The 19,054-nt window shown below is 46.9% G+C and overlaps 1 protein-coding gene across 2 annotated transcripts in view; it reads left to right on the top strand.

Annotated features, from left to right (window-relative positions):
* The window catches only part of FRMPD2 (FERM and PDZ domain containing 2), a 127,839-nt gene that overhangs the window by 89,734 nt on the left and 19,051 nt on the right, over positions 1-19,054 (top strand). For both annotated transcript variants that reach the window (XM_023230174.2, XM_023230175.2), the window contains 8 exons: positions 1,299-1,509; positions 6,866-6,966; positions 8,517-8,609; positions 9,291-9,398; positions 9,491-9,607; positions 13,468-13,673; positions 16,405-16,509; positions 18,765-18,858. In XM_023230174.2, the coding sequence (XP_023085942.2) occupies positions 1,299-1,509; positions 6,866-6,966; positions 8,517-8,609; positions 9,291-9,398; positions 9,491-9,607; positions 13,468-13,673; positions 16,405-16,509; positions 18,765-18,858 (1,035 nt within the window). The remainder of the gene's footprint in view (positions 1-1,298; positions 1,510-6,865; positions 6,967-8,516; positions 8,610-9,290; positions 9,399-9,490; positions 9,608-13,467; positions 13,674-16,404; positions 16,510-18,764; positions 18,859-19,054) is intronic.

Genomic DNA, 19,054 nt, shown 5'->3' with positions numbered 1-19,054 from the left:
AGGGTTATTGTGAGGATTAAATGAGACAGTGCAGATAATGTGCTTCCCCCGATGCCTGGCACATAGTAAGCATTCAGCAAATATTAGTAGTTGGTGTTGACATTACTGCTCTTGTTGCTCTTTTGAGCAAGCCCAAGCTCTGGAGTAAGATACTATGCAATTTGTGCAAAAGCTGCAGGTCACGTTTAATTTATTTATATTCCTTCATTGCTTTCTGCCTACTGTATGTGAGTGATGTTACCATAATGCCTCATGCACGCAGAAAATTCTCAAAAAGTTTTTTTTTTAATGCTGGCTTTTTCAGTGAGCACAGCCTTGGCAAGGAACCAGACACCATTGTAGGGAAGAGAGGGGAGTCTGTTTGAAGAACTATATGCCCATGGATATCCTTGAAATGGAGGCACTTCACCAGGCTCTAGAAGTGCATGTGCACACACACATACACACACAGAGAAACCAGGAGCCGTACCACTACCATGTGTCTGACCATTCTTTCCTTCTTGGTTTTAGCAAGGCACAGATGGTCAGAATGTAGTCATCATTTTCCTTTCTTAAAATACTAACTTGGCTTTATGTAAAGCCTCATTAACTTAAAAGCTCTATTTTTCAAATCCCACATTTTTTTATGAACAATGTGAATAGGGAAGTGGGGAGTTAATCACATCCATGGTCTTAAGTTCAAGATTTCATCAAAGTTACTTATTAAACATTTCTGCATGAAAAGAGAAAGGCAAGTGTCAAAGCTGAGGGGACCCAACACATCTCATATTATATTTCAGGAAATAGGACCTTGTATTAAATATGATTACCAGGGCAAACTAAGCTGTGTAGAGATTAAAGGTTATACTCCACAGAGCAGAGCCTAATCTTGGGATCCCAGGGGATTTGGAGGAACATTTGTTATAAGAATGTTTGGGAGGACAGATCTGTAAAAGCAGAAAGCAGAAAGGGATGGGGCAGCTGATTTCGCGGGAGGCTCTGCCAGAGCCCGACACACCCGCAAATGCTCTAGGGTTAGCACCTATTTAAACAGGCTCCTTGGCTCTGCGTCCTGTCAGTCGCAGGGGGGAGAGAGAGCATCTTGTCTCTTCCTTCTTCTGTTTCTGAGGTTTCTTTCATTAGCAAGTGCTAATTAGGAGAACTTGCATTCCCAGGGATAATCGCAGGAGACAAAATAGCACCAGAAAAAGAAAGGAGGAGGAGAGCGGGGGCCCAGTGATATGTTACAACCACCACAGCAATGGATCCAGCATCATTCTTGTGTGTGTGTATGTCTATCTTTTTCTCCCCAAATTCAGACCATGATAAGTTTGTGCAAACGGCCAATTTGAGTCCTGCACACCAGGTCCAGTCTAAGCCTCTTATTTGGATTCAGAGATTGTCATGCTCAGAAAACGAGTTGTTTGCATCCAGGCTTCAGGACGCTGTAGGAGGCATGTTGAGTACATCACTGGATAACTTCAACGTGGACGGCAGCAAGGAGGCTGGAGCAGAAGGCATCAGGCGCAGGTGGGTGTGACACATTTGTTCTCTGGGCCCAAACCACCATGTGCTTGATGCTCTGCAGTGATCTATATTGAAGATTTTTTTTTTTTTTTTTTGAGATAGAGTTTCATTCTTGTTGCCCAGGCTGGAGTGCAGTGGCGTGATCTCGGCTCACCACAGCCTCAGCCTTCCGAGTCCAAGCGATTCTCCTGCCTCAGCCTCCCGAGTAGCTGGGATTACAGGCATGCACTGCCACACCTGGCCAATTTTTGTATTTTTAGTGGAGACGGGGATTCTCCATGTTGGTCAAGCTGGTCTCGAACTCCAGACGTCAGGTGATCTACCCTCTTCAGCCTCCCCAAGTGCTGGGATTACAGGCATGAGCCACCACGCCCAGCCAAGAAATTGTTTAAAGGATGTTACATGTCTAAGAAAAGTATATATTTATTGGGTAACAGTCAATCAATTCCACAGAGATTTACAGAAGGCCAGCTATGGGCTAAGTCTATGTTAAACACTCTAGGACAAACATCTCATTCCTCCTTCTATGATGCTCCCGTCTTTTGGTGAAGAAAGAACTACATGATAATACGAAATTGGAGAGGACACATAAACAAGTTGCAATAAGCCTATTTGGCCTTATTATCAGCCAGGTGCTGTTCTGAGCATGTGTACACATCAACTAATTTAAGTTTTATGACTCCGTTAAGTGTTTCTGTTGTCCTCATCACATCACAGAGAGAAAACCCAGGGGTTAGGATTTGAACACATGCAGCTGGCCTTAGAGTCCAACTCCTAACCTCTACACCACGCTACCTTTCCTATTGATGAGTTGCTTATCATTTAAATTTGTATGTAAAAATAATGGGCTTATAAATGCAACTTCACATGACAAAACAATGATTCATAAATTTAAAAATAGCTTAGGACTTGAATTACATTTACACTGCAATTTATAGAAATAGCACAGATTCCCAGGCAACATATGACCAATGAAGGTTGCTGCAGGATCTGTTTTTTTGGGATGAGTTTTTCAGCTACTTCAGCAAGAAGGTATGGATGATTCATTTGAACTGAAAGTCTATGTGTGTATCTATATCTATACCTATATCTATATCCATGACTATCATCTTAAAGTAATTCTTAGAAAATGATTGTCCCCAATTCTGTGGATGCAAATATACATTGCTGTGCATCACAAACTAAATCAACAGTGGTAAAGCAAAACGGTTTCGAGCATCTATTGCTGTGTAACAAACGACTGGATTAGAAATTTCATAATGAACTGGATTAGAATTTTAGGCAGGACTTAGTTGAGGGATTCTTCTGGACTTCATGTGCTGTTGACTGGGGTCCAGCAGATGTTGGAGTAGTCTAGAGGATGCAAGATGACTTTGTTCACAGGCTGGTTCCTTGGATGGTTGAGAGGCAGTGCTCACAGAGCCCCTCTCTCTCCGTGAGTAGCCTCAACTCCTCTCCCTGTGGGGTCTCCAGCAAGATTCTGCATGGCAGGAGGACTCCAAGATCCCAAAAAGAAGCTGCCAGTTCTCTTTAAGTGTAGGCCTGAGGCTAGCCTGGTGTCACTGCTGCCATAATGTTGGTTAAAATAGTCACAGGTCAGCACAGATTCAAAGGGAGCAGAAATAGGCTCCAGTTCTTGATGTAGGAGTGTCCAAGACCTTGTGGACATCTTTCATCTGTCACCCAAACTGATGGTACCTTATAGCACTTCATTGTTTAAAAGGCAGAAGAAGCCATGACTGACTCAAGGCCATCTTGAGGATGTGTTGCCCGCAAAGCATCCTTCCTGAGAATGGTGGCCCTTCCAGCAACTGGCCAGTGGTCATGCACAGTAGGGGCTTTTCAGTGTTGCATGGTAGCTGGCCTTCTTGATAGAAAGCTGAATTGGTGCCCTCCATACAATTCGGTATAACTCTAATCTTGGTTTACAAATGCTAAATTTTCATGATCCTTAATAACTCACATCAGAAGTTACTGGTAACCCGTGGGTGAAAAGGGAAACCTAATTACTAGGCTTTTGAATTCTTGGAAGATTCCCCCAACCCCACCCCCAAGAAGCACAGCTTGAGACACCGGTTTGGGTGTGGGTATGTTTTTGTGGAGCTGATGCCAAGAAGGAGTGAGCAAGAGAGTGAGTTGAGGAAGCAGGCAAAGTGTGGTCACAGGAGTGGGGGTCACCAGGTAGCTGTTGAGGGCAACCAGGGCTCAGCTCCACGGAGGTGTGCAGAGGCCTCGTAGAACTGCAGGACAGGAGGCAAACACCGTATACTGGCTCCTACTTCCCTTTGGTCGAAGGATGGGAGACCTGGACTCTCCCGTGCTTTTGGGTAAGGTGGGAATAGTGGGGGTGGAGGAGACGGCCCCCAGGATGGACAAGAATCTCTAGAGCAGAAAGAGGGCCACACCTGAGCCAGGATGCTGTCAGCTCAGCTGAGCCTGAGCTCTCATGGAACTGCCCCTCACCACTGCAGTCAAAGTCTGAGGTGGGCCAAAGGCCATGACAGTGATGCAGATGAGATGTTTAGCGTTTCTGTCATGGTACAGAGGCCACTCTACCGAGGGCCCCTTCTGACAGGGTTCTGGATCAAGCCCTGCATCATGGAAGTCCTTCGCCAACACCTGCTCCGCAGTCTAGTGCTGTGTGACCTCAAGGAAGTTATTCAACACCCCAGACCTCAGTTTCCTCATTCGTCCAGTGGTAGTAATAGTCATCCCTCCCCACTGGGTGGCTGTGGGAATTAAGTCATGTTATAAAAGCTGAGTATGGGCTGGGTCTGTGGTGACTGCCTTGATGCTGGTCTCAAACACAGCGTTAGGCTCCATGAACAGTGCAGCAATTTCCAAGCAAGGGCACCAGGGAGGGCTGCTTGGGGGATGTGACATCAGGTCTTGACTGATGAGTAGGATCTGGGCACCGTGAGAGGAAGAGGAGGAACACCATGGGCAAGGGCTTCCTTAGTCTTACTAGAAAAATGGATTGAGCACCTACTGTGTGCCAGCCCTGGGTCAGGTGTGGAGGACTCGGTGGTGAGCAGGGCAGATGTGGTCCCCACCTCATGAGCTCACAGGCCAGCGGATAGGAGGCCCACATGGGGTCTGTGTAGAAAGGTGCGGGCCATGCTGCTGGCCTGAGCCTGGGCATGTGAACACAGGAGGGAAGGCTGACACGTGGAGGCAGGACCCCATCGCCAGTGGCATTCCTGAGCAGTTGTTTACACAGCAGCTCTTGGAACAGAGGTGCCAGTGGCTGCCTGCCCTGAGGTACAGCTCCTGCCTGTCCTCCCACTTCTGGGAGGTGGCCTCTGACTTCACATCACTGCTTTTCTGAAGCCCAGGCAAAGGTGTGCCTCCTCCACATCCCTGGCTCCAGTTAGGGCAGTACCCTCTGTCCTGTCCACCCTGACACCCACACGCTTGTGTCTGTGCTGTTAAACATGGAACTTCTCAAGAACAGCATTGTGCCCTGTGTATCCTTAGCTCTGAGGCTGGCAGAGGAAGCTTTCAGTAAATTAGTTTTTTTTAAGTTTGCATTTAAAATGTTTTTAAATTGTGGTAAAAAATACACATAATATAACACCTACCATCCTAACCATTTGTCAGTTCAGTAGCATGCAGTCCACTCACGATGTTGTGCTACCATCACCGAAGTCCATCCCCAGAGTTTTGTCAGTCTTCCCAAATTGAAACTGCACCCATTCGACACAACTCCCATTCCACCCACCTCAGCCCCTGGCCGCTGCCGCGCTCCTTCTGGTCTGTGAATGTGACTGCTCCAGGCTCCTCAGATGAGTGGAATCATTCACATTTCATCCTTTTGTGGCTGGCAGTGACTGGCTTTTAAGCAGTAGAGGGTTGCATGTGTGACCCAGATCACATGGGTCATAAAAACCCAGGCCCAGAAAAGCTCTTCCTTTTCCCTAAAGGCCACCTGAAGGCTCCCTCAGCCTCATCGCCTCTCTCGGCTTCTCCCAGACTGTGGGGATTTCTCCATCCATTGAGCACACGAACACCCTGTCACTGCCTCTCCCTGAGCTCCCTGGTTGGCTCTAGGAGGCATGAAGTCATCCCCTCTGCATCCCACAGCAGGCTGGAGACTCCCAGAGGACAGGGCCCATGCCTGACCCACCCTTGACCCTCAGTGCTTTGGAGCCCAGGCGTGACACCTGGGGTTCTGTCACTGTGGGTCTATCGTGCTGCAAGGGAAGCACAAACACAAGCCAAGTCAGAGTGAGGCCTCATCCGTCGCCAGCCTCCAAAGCTACTCTGTGCTGCACCTCGCTGTGAGGCTGGACTTCTCCTCCCCCCACCAGCCCTGTTCTTCCCTTTCCAGCTGCAGCCTGTTTGCACAGTACCAAGCTCCCTGCAGAGAGCTCTGGTGTCACAGCTCCAAGGGTACAGGGGGAGGGTCCACGGGAAACTGTCCATGCCAGCGTCCCCTGCTATAGCCCAGATGCTTGAAGCTGTGAGATGGCTATGGGGCTCTGAGGGGTGGGGGTCAATCTGGGTAACCAGGGAAGCTGAATCTGCTCAGATGTTTGGCCACCCAGGAGGCCCAGAGCTGGCTTTTTCCAGGGCTCTGAGACACACGGCTTTACATCAATTGTTCCCTCTCACTCTAGACATTGCTCACCTCTGAATGTAGCTTATCTCTGTGCAGAACTGACCCCAGGGCTGGGGCAACATCTCCCTTGACTCGTTATTCTGCTAGGCTCTAGTACATTATTTACTAGCATGTGGCACATTCCATCAGGGCCAACTGAATGCCTGCATGAATGCTTCTTGTTCACAGCATGGTATGATCAGGCGGCACCCAACGCAAGCATGTACAATGATCAAGCAGGTCAGTGACCCTGTGCAGCCCTCAGTCACATGGTAGGTGGGGTGTGGAGGGTGCCTGGCCTGGCTGAAGGCCTTCAGCTGAAAACAGGAGAAAATGACAAAACATCAGTATCCACTAAGAGGACTGGTGTTTGATGCTTACTATCTCATTTCACTTCCGTTAGAAGCCTGGAAAGTAGGAATATTATTCTTATTTTATGGTTGAATAAATGGAGGTTTGCAGGGCCACATATCTTGCACATAGTAGGAAGCTCATATGAAGCCGAGTGACCTCAGTGTCCCCTCTGAGACATGAAGACCCTAGAGCCATTTTTCCCAGTGCCCTCCTAATAACTAGATCAACCCTTGATGGGGTCCCTTTGAGGAGCTGCTGGATGACTGGACACAAGGCTGCCCTCCCTGGGCCACCATCTGTACTCAGAAATGCCAAGAAATTGCTTCCTCCTTGAGCCACCTTATCTAACCTCACTGTCCTTCCCCGTGGGCCACCTTATCTAACCTCATTGTTTTTTCCCGGCAGCCCCTGCACTGGCCGGGAGCAGCTGAAGAGTGCCTGTGTGATCCAGAAGCCAATGACCTGGGACTCTGTCTCTGGGCCACCTGTTCAGAGCGTGCATGCAGGTATGGGCCAGGCCATGGCCAGGTCTCGGGTAGAGGAACCCTTACGCAGGAAGCTTGCTTTGAGTCTTTTACCACCACTTCATTTTGCTTCCCACACAATGTTTGTAATCTTTTTGTTTTTTGAATTGTTTTCTTTTTAAACTACCTGTGGTTGGGAAGAGACACTTAGCTTTGGCTGGGTATGTGGATCTGAAGTGTGTTAGCTCTGGCGAAGACAATCCCGACACTCTCGTCCAGAAGGAATAATACCTCCTATGGAGGGTGTGCTCAGAAAAAGGCACCATTCACTGTGGATATGCTTCTTTATGCAGGCCAGAACACCAATGTTTCCTAGTATTCACCAGAAAACACACACAGAGTAGACGGCAGTCCCTTCTGCCATGCATCCTCCTGGCCAGTTCCCCATTGAATGTAAGGACAAAGAGATCCGACACTTGGAAAAATATCTCTACTCTGTAAGCATTAAACCTGGGGATTGGATCAGTGTATTAGTCTGTTTTCATGCTGCTGATAAAGACATACCCAAGACTGGGAAGGAAAAGAGGTTTAATTGGACTTACAGTTCCACACGGCTGGAGAGACCTCAGAGTCATGGTGGGAGGTAAAAGGCACTTCTTACATGATGGCAGCAAGAGAAAAATGAGGAAGAAACAAAAGTGAAAACCCCTGATAAACCCATCAGATCTTGTGAGACTTATTCATTATCATGAGAATGGCATGGGGAGACCAGCCTCCGTGATTCAATTACTTCCCCCTGGGTCCCTCCCACGACATGCGGGAATTCTGGGAGATACAATTCAAGCTGAGATTTGGGTGGGGACATAGCCAAACCATATCAATCAGGAAAACTGCCAGGCAACCTTTACCAGTAACCGTCTGCCAATTTCTGCCAAGGTCCCTGGGGGAGGGAGAGACGAGGAAGGATTGCAGTGGTGGGTCACTGTTTGGGGATTTTCCCAAGTACGCTGTGGCACACACTGAAGTGCCCCACCCCAGGACTCCAGCTCTCCAGGAACAGCTTCAGGGCTCTGTCTGGGGCTCCTCCATGATCCAAGTCAGGGGAAGACCACAGGTCACCCAGGCTGGGCTGCTGGCACCTTGTCACCCCTGGTTATTTGAGGCCTGGGACGGGAAGGTTTTGCTGTCTCATCTCTGTTTTAGCTTTTGTTTTTGTTTTCACTCTCAGCTAGTATTAATACATCTCTGCTCATCATCTGTCTTGTCCCAAAACCAATGCAGAACAAGATAGCTACAATAAGTCATACAGAAAACATGCACCATAACCCATACTGTTCTTGCCCCTGCTCTTTAAGCTGGAACTTGAGCAACACTGAGTGACACTCCAGAGAGGCTTATGCCAGTGTGTGTTCGTTCAGGCGTCCATTCCCAGCACTGCTGGTAGATAAAATATGAGCTACTTTTGTTTTCAGGAATGTGTGCATGTGAATGTGCATGCACGTGTGTGTGTGAAATGCTGTTTACTCCTTTTGTATTAGCTCCCAAATAATTTTGGGGAAAAGCACAGTGTGGTGCTCTGATTCTACCTCTAGGGTCACAGAATAATAGGAGGAAGAGCTTTACAGCTGAACCAGGCCGAGAAATCGTGCGTGTGACACTGAAACGCGACCCACATCGTGGTTTTGGTAAGAGGGTTCCCTGCAGGTGAGGCCCAGTCTCTACCACTGGGCAAAGTGGGGAGGTGGGTGCTGTTTTCCCTTTCAACTTGTCTACTACCCATCCCTCCTCTCCCAGTTTGCCTTTTCTAATAATCACTTCCGCTTTTTTCTCCCTTTAATTGTTCCTAAAGAGCAATGGGACTTTTGTTTCAAAGTTTTTCTTTTAGGCCTGATACATTTTTGCAGTGTATCTAAGTACAATGCAGAAAAAGATGTTTTTCCCCTGATACCATGTAGCAACCTTTCTCTAGTCAGCCATGGGGAAGAAGAGTCAATTTATCTCACCTCTTACTAGTAACCACTTTCTAAGACCCTAAAAACTGTATAAGAAACAAGATATGGAAACAAGGTACTTGATTAAAAATCATTTCTTTCCTATGTCTCATTATCTACTGAAGCAAAATCCAGTGCCTATTGGTGGTTTGTGCTCCTAGCTTTAGCTGTGCTTACTAATGGGGAACAATCCACCTTTCTCCAAGTATCATGGCAGAGTAGAAAGGATCTTCTATTTGAGGATCAGAAGACCTGACTGTAACTATTAGCTAATGCCACTTGGTAGCTGTGTGATATCAGGGAAATGACCTAACCTCTCTGAACAGCAAAATCACTAAGTATCATCTTATCATGGACTGTCATCTTGGATTACAGGTTTTGTCATTAATGAGGGAGAGTATGCAGGCCAATCTGACCCTGGCATTTTTATATCTTCTATTATACCTGGAGGACCAGCAGAAAAAGCAAAAATGATCAAACCAGGTACATGTTTTTAAATCACTAGAGATGCTGTTTTAAGAAATCACTCTTTTTTATTTCCTTGGAAGGATTATTTAGATGTATTATTTTTCCAGGAGGGCAGATACTAGCCCTGAATCACATCAGTCTGGAGGGCTTCACATTCAACATGGCTGTTAGGATGATCCAGAATTCCCCTGACAACATAGAGTTAATTATTTCTCAGTCAAAAGGTATGTTTTAACCTGCTCTTGGTAGCTGAAGAGCCTTCCCTGTTTTCAGGAGTACATGATTACTATGAGGTACTAGACCTTGGAGTCCACGTAGGTCTTCTGTATTGCTTTCCTCATGGTATTGGCTTGCAAAGAAGCAGTGTAGTGGCACAAATTAATAAGCTTTGCAATTTCAAGGGCAGGATGGGCGTTACCACTGCTTGTGTTGCTGAAAGGGAGTAACCTACTCTAATTATTTGTTAGACATGGCTGGATACAACCAGTCTTTTTTTTCTGTCAACTCTCCTTGCATGGCAGGGAGGACCTTTTTATTGCCACCCAAAGTCCTTGTTGATAGTGACTGCTCCAGGATTTCTGTAGTTTGGGTTTAGGTATAGCAATCTGCTGGGGAGGAGACAGGAACTGTTCTTTGTTAACCTTTTGTTTTGGGTTCAGGGCTACATGTGTAGGTTTGTTATTACAGGCAAACTCGTGTCACAGGGATTGATGTACAGACCATTTCATCACCCAGGTGCTCAGCAGAGTGCCCAATAGTTATTTTTCCTGACCTTCTCTCTCCTCCCACCCTCCTCCCTCAAGTAGGCCCTGGTGTCTGTTGTTCCCCTATTTGTGACCATGGGTTCTCATTATTCAGCTCCCACTTATAAGTGAGAACATATGGTATTTGATTTTCCTTTTTTTTTTTTTTGAGATGGGGTCTCACTCTCTCGCCCAGGCTGGAGTGCAATGGCATGATCTCTGTAGCCTCCACCTCCTGGGTTCAAGCAATTCTCCTGCCTCAGCCTCCTGAGTAGCTGGGATTATAGGCATGCGCCACCACACCCAGCTAATTTTTGTATTTTTTAGTACAGATGGGGTTTCACTATGTTGGCCAGACTGGCCTCGAACTCCTGAACTCAAGTGATCTGCCCGCCTCAGCCTCCCAAAGTGCTGGGATTACAGGCGTGAGCGACCATGCCTGGCCTGGTATTTGGTTTTCTGTTCCTGTGTTAGTTTGCTGAGGATAATGGGAATTTTTCTTTTCTTTTCTTTTTTTTTTTTTGAGATAGAGGTTCACTCTTGTTGCCCAGGCTGGAGTGCAATGGTGTGATCTCCACTCACTGCAACCTCCACCTCCTGGGTTCAAGCAATTCTCCTGCCTCAGTCTCCCAAGTAGCTGAGATTATAGGCATGCACCACCACGCCCGGCATATTTTGTATTTTTAGTAGAGATGGGGTTTCTCCATGTTGGTCAGGCTGGTCTTGAACTCCTGACCTCAGGTGATCTGCCCGCCTCTGCCTCTCAAAGTGCTGGGATTACAGGCATGAGCCACTGCACCTGGCCTGTTCTTAAAGCTGAATTTTCATGGCAAGCTCGCTCTTCTTACTTGATGTGCATGTTCATGATCAACCTAAAGAGTAAAGTACTTTTTAATGATGTTTTTCTTCATCCTTTAGATAAGAATGAGAGAGCAACAACTGCCTATATCAAAGGAAAATACTATTGTTTTTGTTGGGAGCAAGCTTGAGGAGCCTGGAGGAAGTAATGGGAGGAGGCTAACATCCCTTCTCACTAGTTTCCTGAGACCACTGCTGCTTTTGGTTGGGTGATCCTGTAAACTACCAGCAGACTGCTTGCAAATTCAGGCTCACGATTGCTTCTTCACACTTCAGGGGTGTCGTACAGTTTTCCTTTGTATACAGGAGGACTTCCTGTCACACCAGCCTGCATTTTCTAGGTCCTAAATGCAGGCACTACATTTGCCTTGCCTTCTGGACACTATGCACACTCTCTCACTCTTGTATATGTACACAGTGCCATGCAGCTCCCCTGTCCAGAAGCTATGGATGGTGGAAGGTGGCCGTGCTGGGGTCTCAGCCCCACACCCTTCATCCCAGGGTTGAAGCCTCCCAGGGGCTGGCCTCAGCATGTCCCCAATGCCAGTCTCAGGCTTATTGTCTCTGTCGGATTTCCCAGCACCACTGCTCTCCTTTCTGCAGTGGTTCAGCAATCCCTGTGTTTTCTTCCACATCCTCCACTGACAGGAGCAATCAAACCATCCCATGTGTCATCAGGAAACACAATGCAGGTGACCGAATCACAATTCAGCATAGTCCAAGGATGGCCTGCTGTGATGGAGGTTGTCAAAAAGCGGTACTCGAGGTCTGCTATTCTCAAACCACAACCTCACATTAGAATTCCAGACAATGAGTTTCCCACAATGGCTGGGAATAAAATGTCCTTTCACTGTGGTGCCCCAGCTACCTTTTGACAATGCTGCCTTCATCATGGTGGGGTTTCCTCATACAGCTGGGCCACTGCCAGAGGAAAACGTTTCCTTGGTGATGCTGGCTCTGTCTCCGTGGCAGAGACTTGACCACTGTGACTTTCTTCTATCTGGTTAGGCTGCTGTTAAGGCACCTGGGCTAGATTGGAGATTGGGATCAGACAGATAAAATGTCCATCATGAGCCTCTGTCATGAGCTACAATAAATTGAGTTTTAGTTACCAAAGAAGGTCTCCCAGCTCATATGTCTACTAGGCAGGACACCAGTTGCAGCATGGCTTGACTTTTCAATTCAATCGTAAGTCCCATCCTCACTTCTCATGGAGGATGTGGAAGATAATGAGCCGATGCTTATGATACTGCCAGAAGGACAACGATGACAGAATCTGTGAATGAAATGGCCAGAAATGCAGCATTACGAAACAGTGGCCCAGCCACTCCCTGCTGGATACCTTTAGATTTGAATAACTTCAAGTCAAATTCATTAAATCAAATTTATTCAAATTGAATTCATTCAGCATGTGAGTTTGGGCACTTCCCTGAGTGTTAATGAGTCTGTATCAAAAGTAGTAAATCAACTTGTATCCAGGTCTAAAGAAAATCTGACTATTATTCATTCCTCCCACATGTATTTGTTGAGTAGCTAATAATAACATATTAACCGTAGATACATTTATTGAGACTCTACCATGTACTACGCTGTGTGTGTGTGTGTGTGTGAGAGAGAGAGCCATATGTATGTATATATGAGGAAATATATATTCTTTCATATGTACATGTATATTTTTATCTTTACATATGTAAAATCTTTTCTGTATGTATAATCTCTAAGCCTCATCAACTCTACAATATTATGGATATTGATATTATCTCCACTTTAGATACAGGAAAATTTAGGTTCAGATATGTTAAGTACCTTGCCCAAGGTTTCTCTACTGATTCACAACCTCATATTCTTTTCTTTGTTCGGTGCCAGGTCACAAGTCAGACATGTGGTAAGCAGGAATCAGTGGCCTAGCCTTCACTCAGAGGGGCCTGCAGTCTGGTTATTACCAAGCCTCCCAAAAGGACCTGATATGTTGGTTTTTGGATCACATGGTGGTTGCAGATATGCTCAGTGGGGTGTCCAGGAGAGGCTGGGTTTAAGTGCCCACATACTGGCTGTAGGATTTGGGGCAAGATACTTAATAGTTTTGACTCTGTTTTCTTATGTTTGAACAGGGATTACACCTTCATGGTGGTCTGCTGAGAAGATGGGAAGATGTCCATATCTTCCTATATGTATGTATATCTAAGGTGCCTATCACATGGCTAGAGCTTAATAAGGGAGAGCTGGCCTTATGAACTTCTTTTGAGCCTACGCATTCATAGTTGGGTCACTTAAGCTCTATCTAGGTTTCTAAATCACATATATAATCTTCCCTTTCTCTAATCTAAATGCAACATCTTTCAGGAGGAGCTAAATTCACATTGTTCCTGAGCAGCTATAAAAGATCCCTCTGTCATTGAATGAAAACGCTGTGCCCACATAGAGATGCCACTGAGAAGCCAGCCTTTTTAAGCTGTTGACTTTTTCTTGGCTTGCTTTTATAGGTGTTTGTGGAAATAACCCAGATGAAGAAAAGAATAGCACAGCCAATTCTGGGGTCTCCTCTACAGACATCCTGAACTTCGGGTACCAGGGAAGTTTGTTGTCATACACACAAGACCAGGACAGAAATATTGAAGAACTAGACATGGCTGGGGTGAAGAGCTTAGTGCCCAGGCTGAGACATCAGCTTTCCTTTCTGCCGTTAAAGGTAATCATCCCTTGGTTAACTTTCTAGATCTGGAGGAACAAGAACAGGCTGTGGAGCCCAACAGCCTGGCACCTAGGCCTTCCCTGCTCTCTGTTTTCCATGTCAGGTGGATGGAAGTTACTTAGCCCCTTTGAGCCACAGCTTCCTCATCTGCAAACAGGAGCAAATGCCTGCATGGCATGGTTGTTGAGAAAAATGCATAGAAAAAGGCAGAGTTCCCAGTCATTGTCTGGGCGCAGGCTCAGTGTGGGTGCCTCTGGAGTCCTTAGTCACTAATTATAATTGTTATGATAATGGCAACATGAGGAAATTGCTGCCAACGGCAAGGCGTGGGCAATCTGGCACCTCCTATTGTTGTCCTTGAATTGGTCCTCAAGCTGGGAACTCAGTGGCTTTGGTCTTGACCATACCCCATGGAGGAAGAAGATGGGATCTGGAGTAGGTGTATGGGGGGCTGTGTGCTTCAGTCCCAGCTCTGCCACCCTCTGACGTCTCTTTGGACTCCGAGTGGCGTTGTCTCCTTAGGCCCCTCCAGACCCATGCCCCAGCTTCTCCATTTCACTCTGGGCCCTGCACAGCTGGTGCTCATGGACTGAGTCAGCTTGCTGTGTTCGGCTTGGTTCTGCCCAGCAGAAGCCTCGGGAGGAGGCTGCAGTTGTGGGATGAGTGAGGACAGGGTGGCAGTGCTGGGGTCTCAGCTGCAGCTCATACCCTTCATCCCACTCTCTCCCTGTGCTGACACAGGTTGGCTGTGTCCCTCTACAAAGAGCACAGCTCTATCAGGGTCCATCAACCACTCCCTTCTCTCACCCTTCAGCCTCAGGGTTGGTCACAGCAGCTAGTGTTTCCAGCCCCAGGTGCTGAACTGATATTACTGGTTTCTCCAAAGGCTGCCAAGACCTTTGAAAACAAGCTTTCCACAACCTCTCTTCCCTTACTCAGGCTGAGTGGCCCTTCTCATTCTCGCTGGGACAACTTGCTGGTTGAAACAGGCAGGTTATTGTACCTCTTTCAACCTCATTTCTCTTTTTATGACAGAGATAATGATGCCTGTCCACAGCTGTGGAAGCTAAGGTACTATGCCCAGCGTCGGGGAGAACGCCCGTCTCTTTCTTCTACTCATCTTAGCTTAATCAGCTGGGGCCCCTGTAACTAAAGACAGATTAATGAGAGAAAAGTATCCACAAGTATTTACTGTAAGTTTTATGTGACATGTGAGCCTTCATATGGAAATGACCTGAAGAAACAGTTCTCCCTGAGTATGTTTCATGAAGAATGGAGAGTCATGGAAAAATGAGATAAGACAAAAAGCAGGAGTGTGTAAGCTGGGAGGAACTCAGTGAAGGCCTGCTTGTTCAGATTCCTCTCTCAGTCCCTGTGTCTTCCCAGACAAGATGCTCCGTTTTCCCGGATATAGGGAGGGCGTTCTCACTTGAGGGTCTTCTGCCTTGCATCAGGGGAAGGTTAGAAAATCCTTCCTAGGTTTTAGGGCCTGCTTCAGAAGAGAAGAGCAGGGAAAGGTCAGAGAACCCTTCCTGCATGTGCTGTTTCTCCAATTCCTCCAATGTGCCAAGGTGCCCTATTTTGGGGTAGTGTGTCTTGACCCCTGCCACAAGGATCTGGCATGAAATAGGACTCCGTGAATGACAGTGCCTTCCTAATTGGCCATGGTGCTCACCTGGATAGCACATCCCATGAGGAACTGTATGCGGGAGGCCGGTAGAGGAATAATGGTAGTAGCTGCCATTAATTTAGTGCTTATTTGTGTACCAGGCAGTGTCCCGAGCACTTTATATGTATTAGCTTATGGAAGCTCCATGGTAACCCAATGAGACCATTCCTATTATCAACCCCTTTTATAGGTGGGGTACCTGAGACAGAGAGAGCAAAGGAGCACACCCAAGCTCTCTCAGGGAGCAGGTGACAGAGCTGGGATTGGAATGCAAGGGATTGGCCTCTAGAGCTGAAACCTTCACCCCAGGCCTTCCTCTGGGAGGTCCTCTCTGTCAGGAAGCAGGGCACAGAGGCCTTCAGGCTGCGGCTTCTTTGGCGGCAAACCTGAGAGTTGATTTCCTGGGGTTGGGGGCAGTTAAGGGGAGCAAGGGAGCTCTAAGGTCACGCTGACCATGGTGCAGGCTGTAGGACCCAACCCAGATGGTGCAGGCTCTTCTGGGTCTTGTGGCCAACTTTGTGGCCAGACGATCCTCTGTGGTATGGTGGACTTTACATTCTCACTTCAGGTCTCACCCTCAGCAGTTGTTTTGCTCCTTGAATTTTAAAATTTAGACAAAACACCTTGCCAACCATGGGGTGTGTAAGGTCTCTGGAAGAATCGAGGCTTCGTTGTTCAGCTTCCTCCAGCTTGTTTATTTTCCTGTGCGTTATTAGAATTTTCTGACATGCATGGTGATTAGAAAGCACTAAGTAAAGGGGACAGATAGGACAAAAGACCCTATCTTCTAGGCAGAAGGACAGCAGAACATGAACAGTGACCCAAGCATTCTCTGCCTAGAAGTGGCATCAGTCCAGTCCGTCGCTCCCTTATCTTCCTCCTGCCTTGTCTGAGGTCACATGGAGAAGGCATGATAAAGCTAGAAATACATCCCCTACTGACCCAGCCCAAAGTTCATGCTCTTTCTGAGGTGCAATAATGCTCCTGAGAGCAGGTGAGAGCTAAGAGGTGACATCTGCCTTCATCCCCTCTTTATTTTTGTTTGTTTGTTTATGGCAGGGTGCTGGTTCTTCTTGTCCTCCATCACCTCCGGAAATCAGTGCTGGTGAAATCTACTTTGTGGAACTGGTTAAAGAAGATGGGACGCTTGGATTCAGCGTAACTGTAAGACTTTTTAGGAGAGCTTGAAAAGCAGTTAACAAGATGCCCCTCTAGAGCCTGGTGGCCATCCCACCCAGATGGCAACCTCTGACAGTGTGCTCAGTGTGCACAAGTGCAAGGGGTGAATAAAGAAAGTCAGTGGGGGCCTGCACTGAGGGTTGAGTTCAGAGACAAACAGAGGTACTGGGGAACCTCAAGCTGAGCAGGACATACACTAGGGAACTCCAATCACATGGGGAGGCAGTGTGGGCAGAGTTGGGTGATGTATCCTGACTCTGAGGTCAAGCTGGACTGCAGAGAGAGAGAAACATATTGGGTCTTCAGGGACACAAGCTAAAGGTGAAAAGGGAAGTCCACTGTCATCTGGCCAAGGATGGGTGGGGCAGTCCACTGTCATCCAGCACGGAATCAGTGTGGAGCCTCTTACTCAGACATCCCAAGGGCCAGGCCTCCATCAGGACTGACACTTTGCATTTGGTTTCTGAGCTCTACCTGGTAGACCCTTGTGGAAGGAGATTACCCATGTAACTGTGTTTACCCAAGGGGTTGGGAAATGGCACACACAAAGCTGGTGAAAATCCAGAGGCCAGAGGTTGGAAGGTGCTGCTTTTATTATTGAGTATTGAAAGTGATCCATTACTGGCCGGGTGCCGTGGCTCACGCCTGTAATCCCAGCAGTTTGGGAGGCCGAGGCGGGTGGATCATGAGGTCAGGAGATCGAGAATATCCTTGCTAACACGGTGAAACCCCTTCTCTACTGAAAAAACACAAAAAAATTAGCTGGGCATGGTGGTGGGCACCTGTAGTCCCAGCTACTCGGGAGGTTGAGGCAGGAGAATGGCATGAACCCAGGAGGCAGAGCTTGCAGTGAGCTAAGATTGCATCACTGAACTCCAGCCTGGGCGACAAAGTGAGTCAGAAAGAAGGAAGGAAGGAAGGAAAGAAGAAAGGAAAGAAGGAAGGAAGGAAGGAAGGAAGGAAGGAGGGAAGGAAGGAAGGAAGGAAGGAAGGAAGGAAGGAAGGAAAGAAAGAGAGAAAGAAAGAAAGAAAGAAAGAAAGAAAGAAAGAAAGAAAGAAAGAAAGAAAGAAAGAAAGAAATCCATTATCTTGAGACCCTGGAATGGGTCTGTACTTCAGGAATGTCGTTGTTGGATTTAACTGTTGATGGGAAATTGAAGCACCTCCCATCAAAGTAAGGAAATGCTATGACTGATGAAAATTTTCAGAGGAAATTGAAGAGAGATGTGAATGGAGGGCATCCTTTGCTTTCCCCTGTGATAATGCTGTGCACCTAGAGCAAGGATATGTGTTTTCTTGGACCCTAAGCCTGCAATGAATTTGTCAGCAGTATATGATTTTAAGGGACCAAGTAAGAAACCAAGCAATAAGGCTCATGAATCTACGTGGAGGGAACAGGCTGATGCCAAATATGGTCAATTTATTCTTGGCTTGGGGTAACAGCTCTATCAGACACTAAACATAGCTATTTCTCATCTGAAAAACTCACTAAATTTTAGGTTATTCACAAATATATATTTGCTGAGAAGAGGTTAGTGATTTCCTTTGGCTGGCAAAAACTTGGATTTTCTTTGCAGATATTTCATTTCAAAAATAATTCCTGAAATGTCTCACTCAAATCCAAATGGCCATTAAGCACATGAAAAACACTCAAATCCATGAAAAGCCACAGGAATACAAATTAAATTAAATGAAATTTTAAACTTTATGTCTATCAGCTTGGCCAAATATAGCTGGTGGAAAGTAGAAAATGGTACTGTCATACAAAACTGGTGGAAATGTGAATAAGTATATCCATATTCACATAGGGATGCAATCTGGCAACATCTATTATAATGAAAAATGCACATATCCTTTGGCCCATCAAAGCACACAAGACGTGCCAGGCACAAGCCTTCAGGCCCAGAGCCATATCCACCTATACTGGTCGCTACCTATAGAGAGATAGTGGCGCATCCCATGTGATCAGTTGCTGAGCACCTGCCATGTATCAGTGCTTGGGCTGGGGACATGCCCAGATCTCTCACATAGTTTCTGTTGTTAAGCTTATGAACACCTAATCTTATTGCTCAGTGGAGAATGCAATCTAAACCAACAGGTGAATACAGAAGACAGTGCCAGTCAGAGGTGAGGTCATGGGATACAGTGGTGGGCAGGTGGGGATTCCCTTAGCCGAGGAGGTTGGGGAGGCTTCCTGGAGGAGGAAAGATGAGTAGTGAGTTTTTTGTTGTGTTTTTCAGGGTGGCATTAACACCTGCGTGCCCTATGGTGGTATCTACGTGAAATCCATTGTTCCTGGAGGACCAGCTGCCAAGGCAGGGCAGATCCTACAGGGTGAGAGATGGGATCTCATTGGGAAGTCTGTGCTCCATGGTGTAAAGAGCCCTGCACAGGGAGGGCAGCCTCTAGGTCTTGCCCTGCTCCTGTTCTGAAAACTACGCAAATGATTGCCACCCCAGGTCATGCTTTTCTCACCTGGAAATGGTGTGATGAACCTGCCCTGCCATTTGACAGGTTGGGTTGGGGGTTC

This window comes from Piliocolobus tephrosceles, chromosome 9, assembly GCF_002776525.5.
Source record: "Piliocolobus tephrosceles isolate RC106 chromosome 9, ASM277652v3, whole genome shotgun sequence".
Lineage (NCBI taxonomy): Eukaryota > Metazoa > Chordata > Mammalia > Primates > Cercopithecidae > Piliocolobus > Piliocolobus tephrosceles.
The sequence above is the reverse complement of the archived record's forward strand: the minus strand, read 5'-3'. Positions and strand labels throughout refer to the sequence as shown.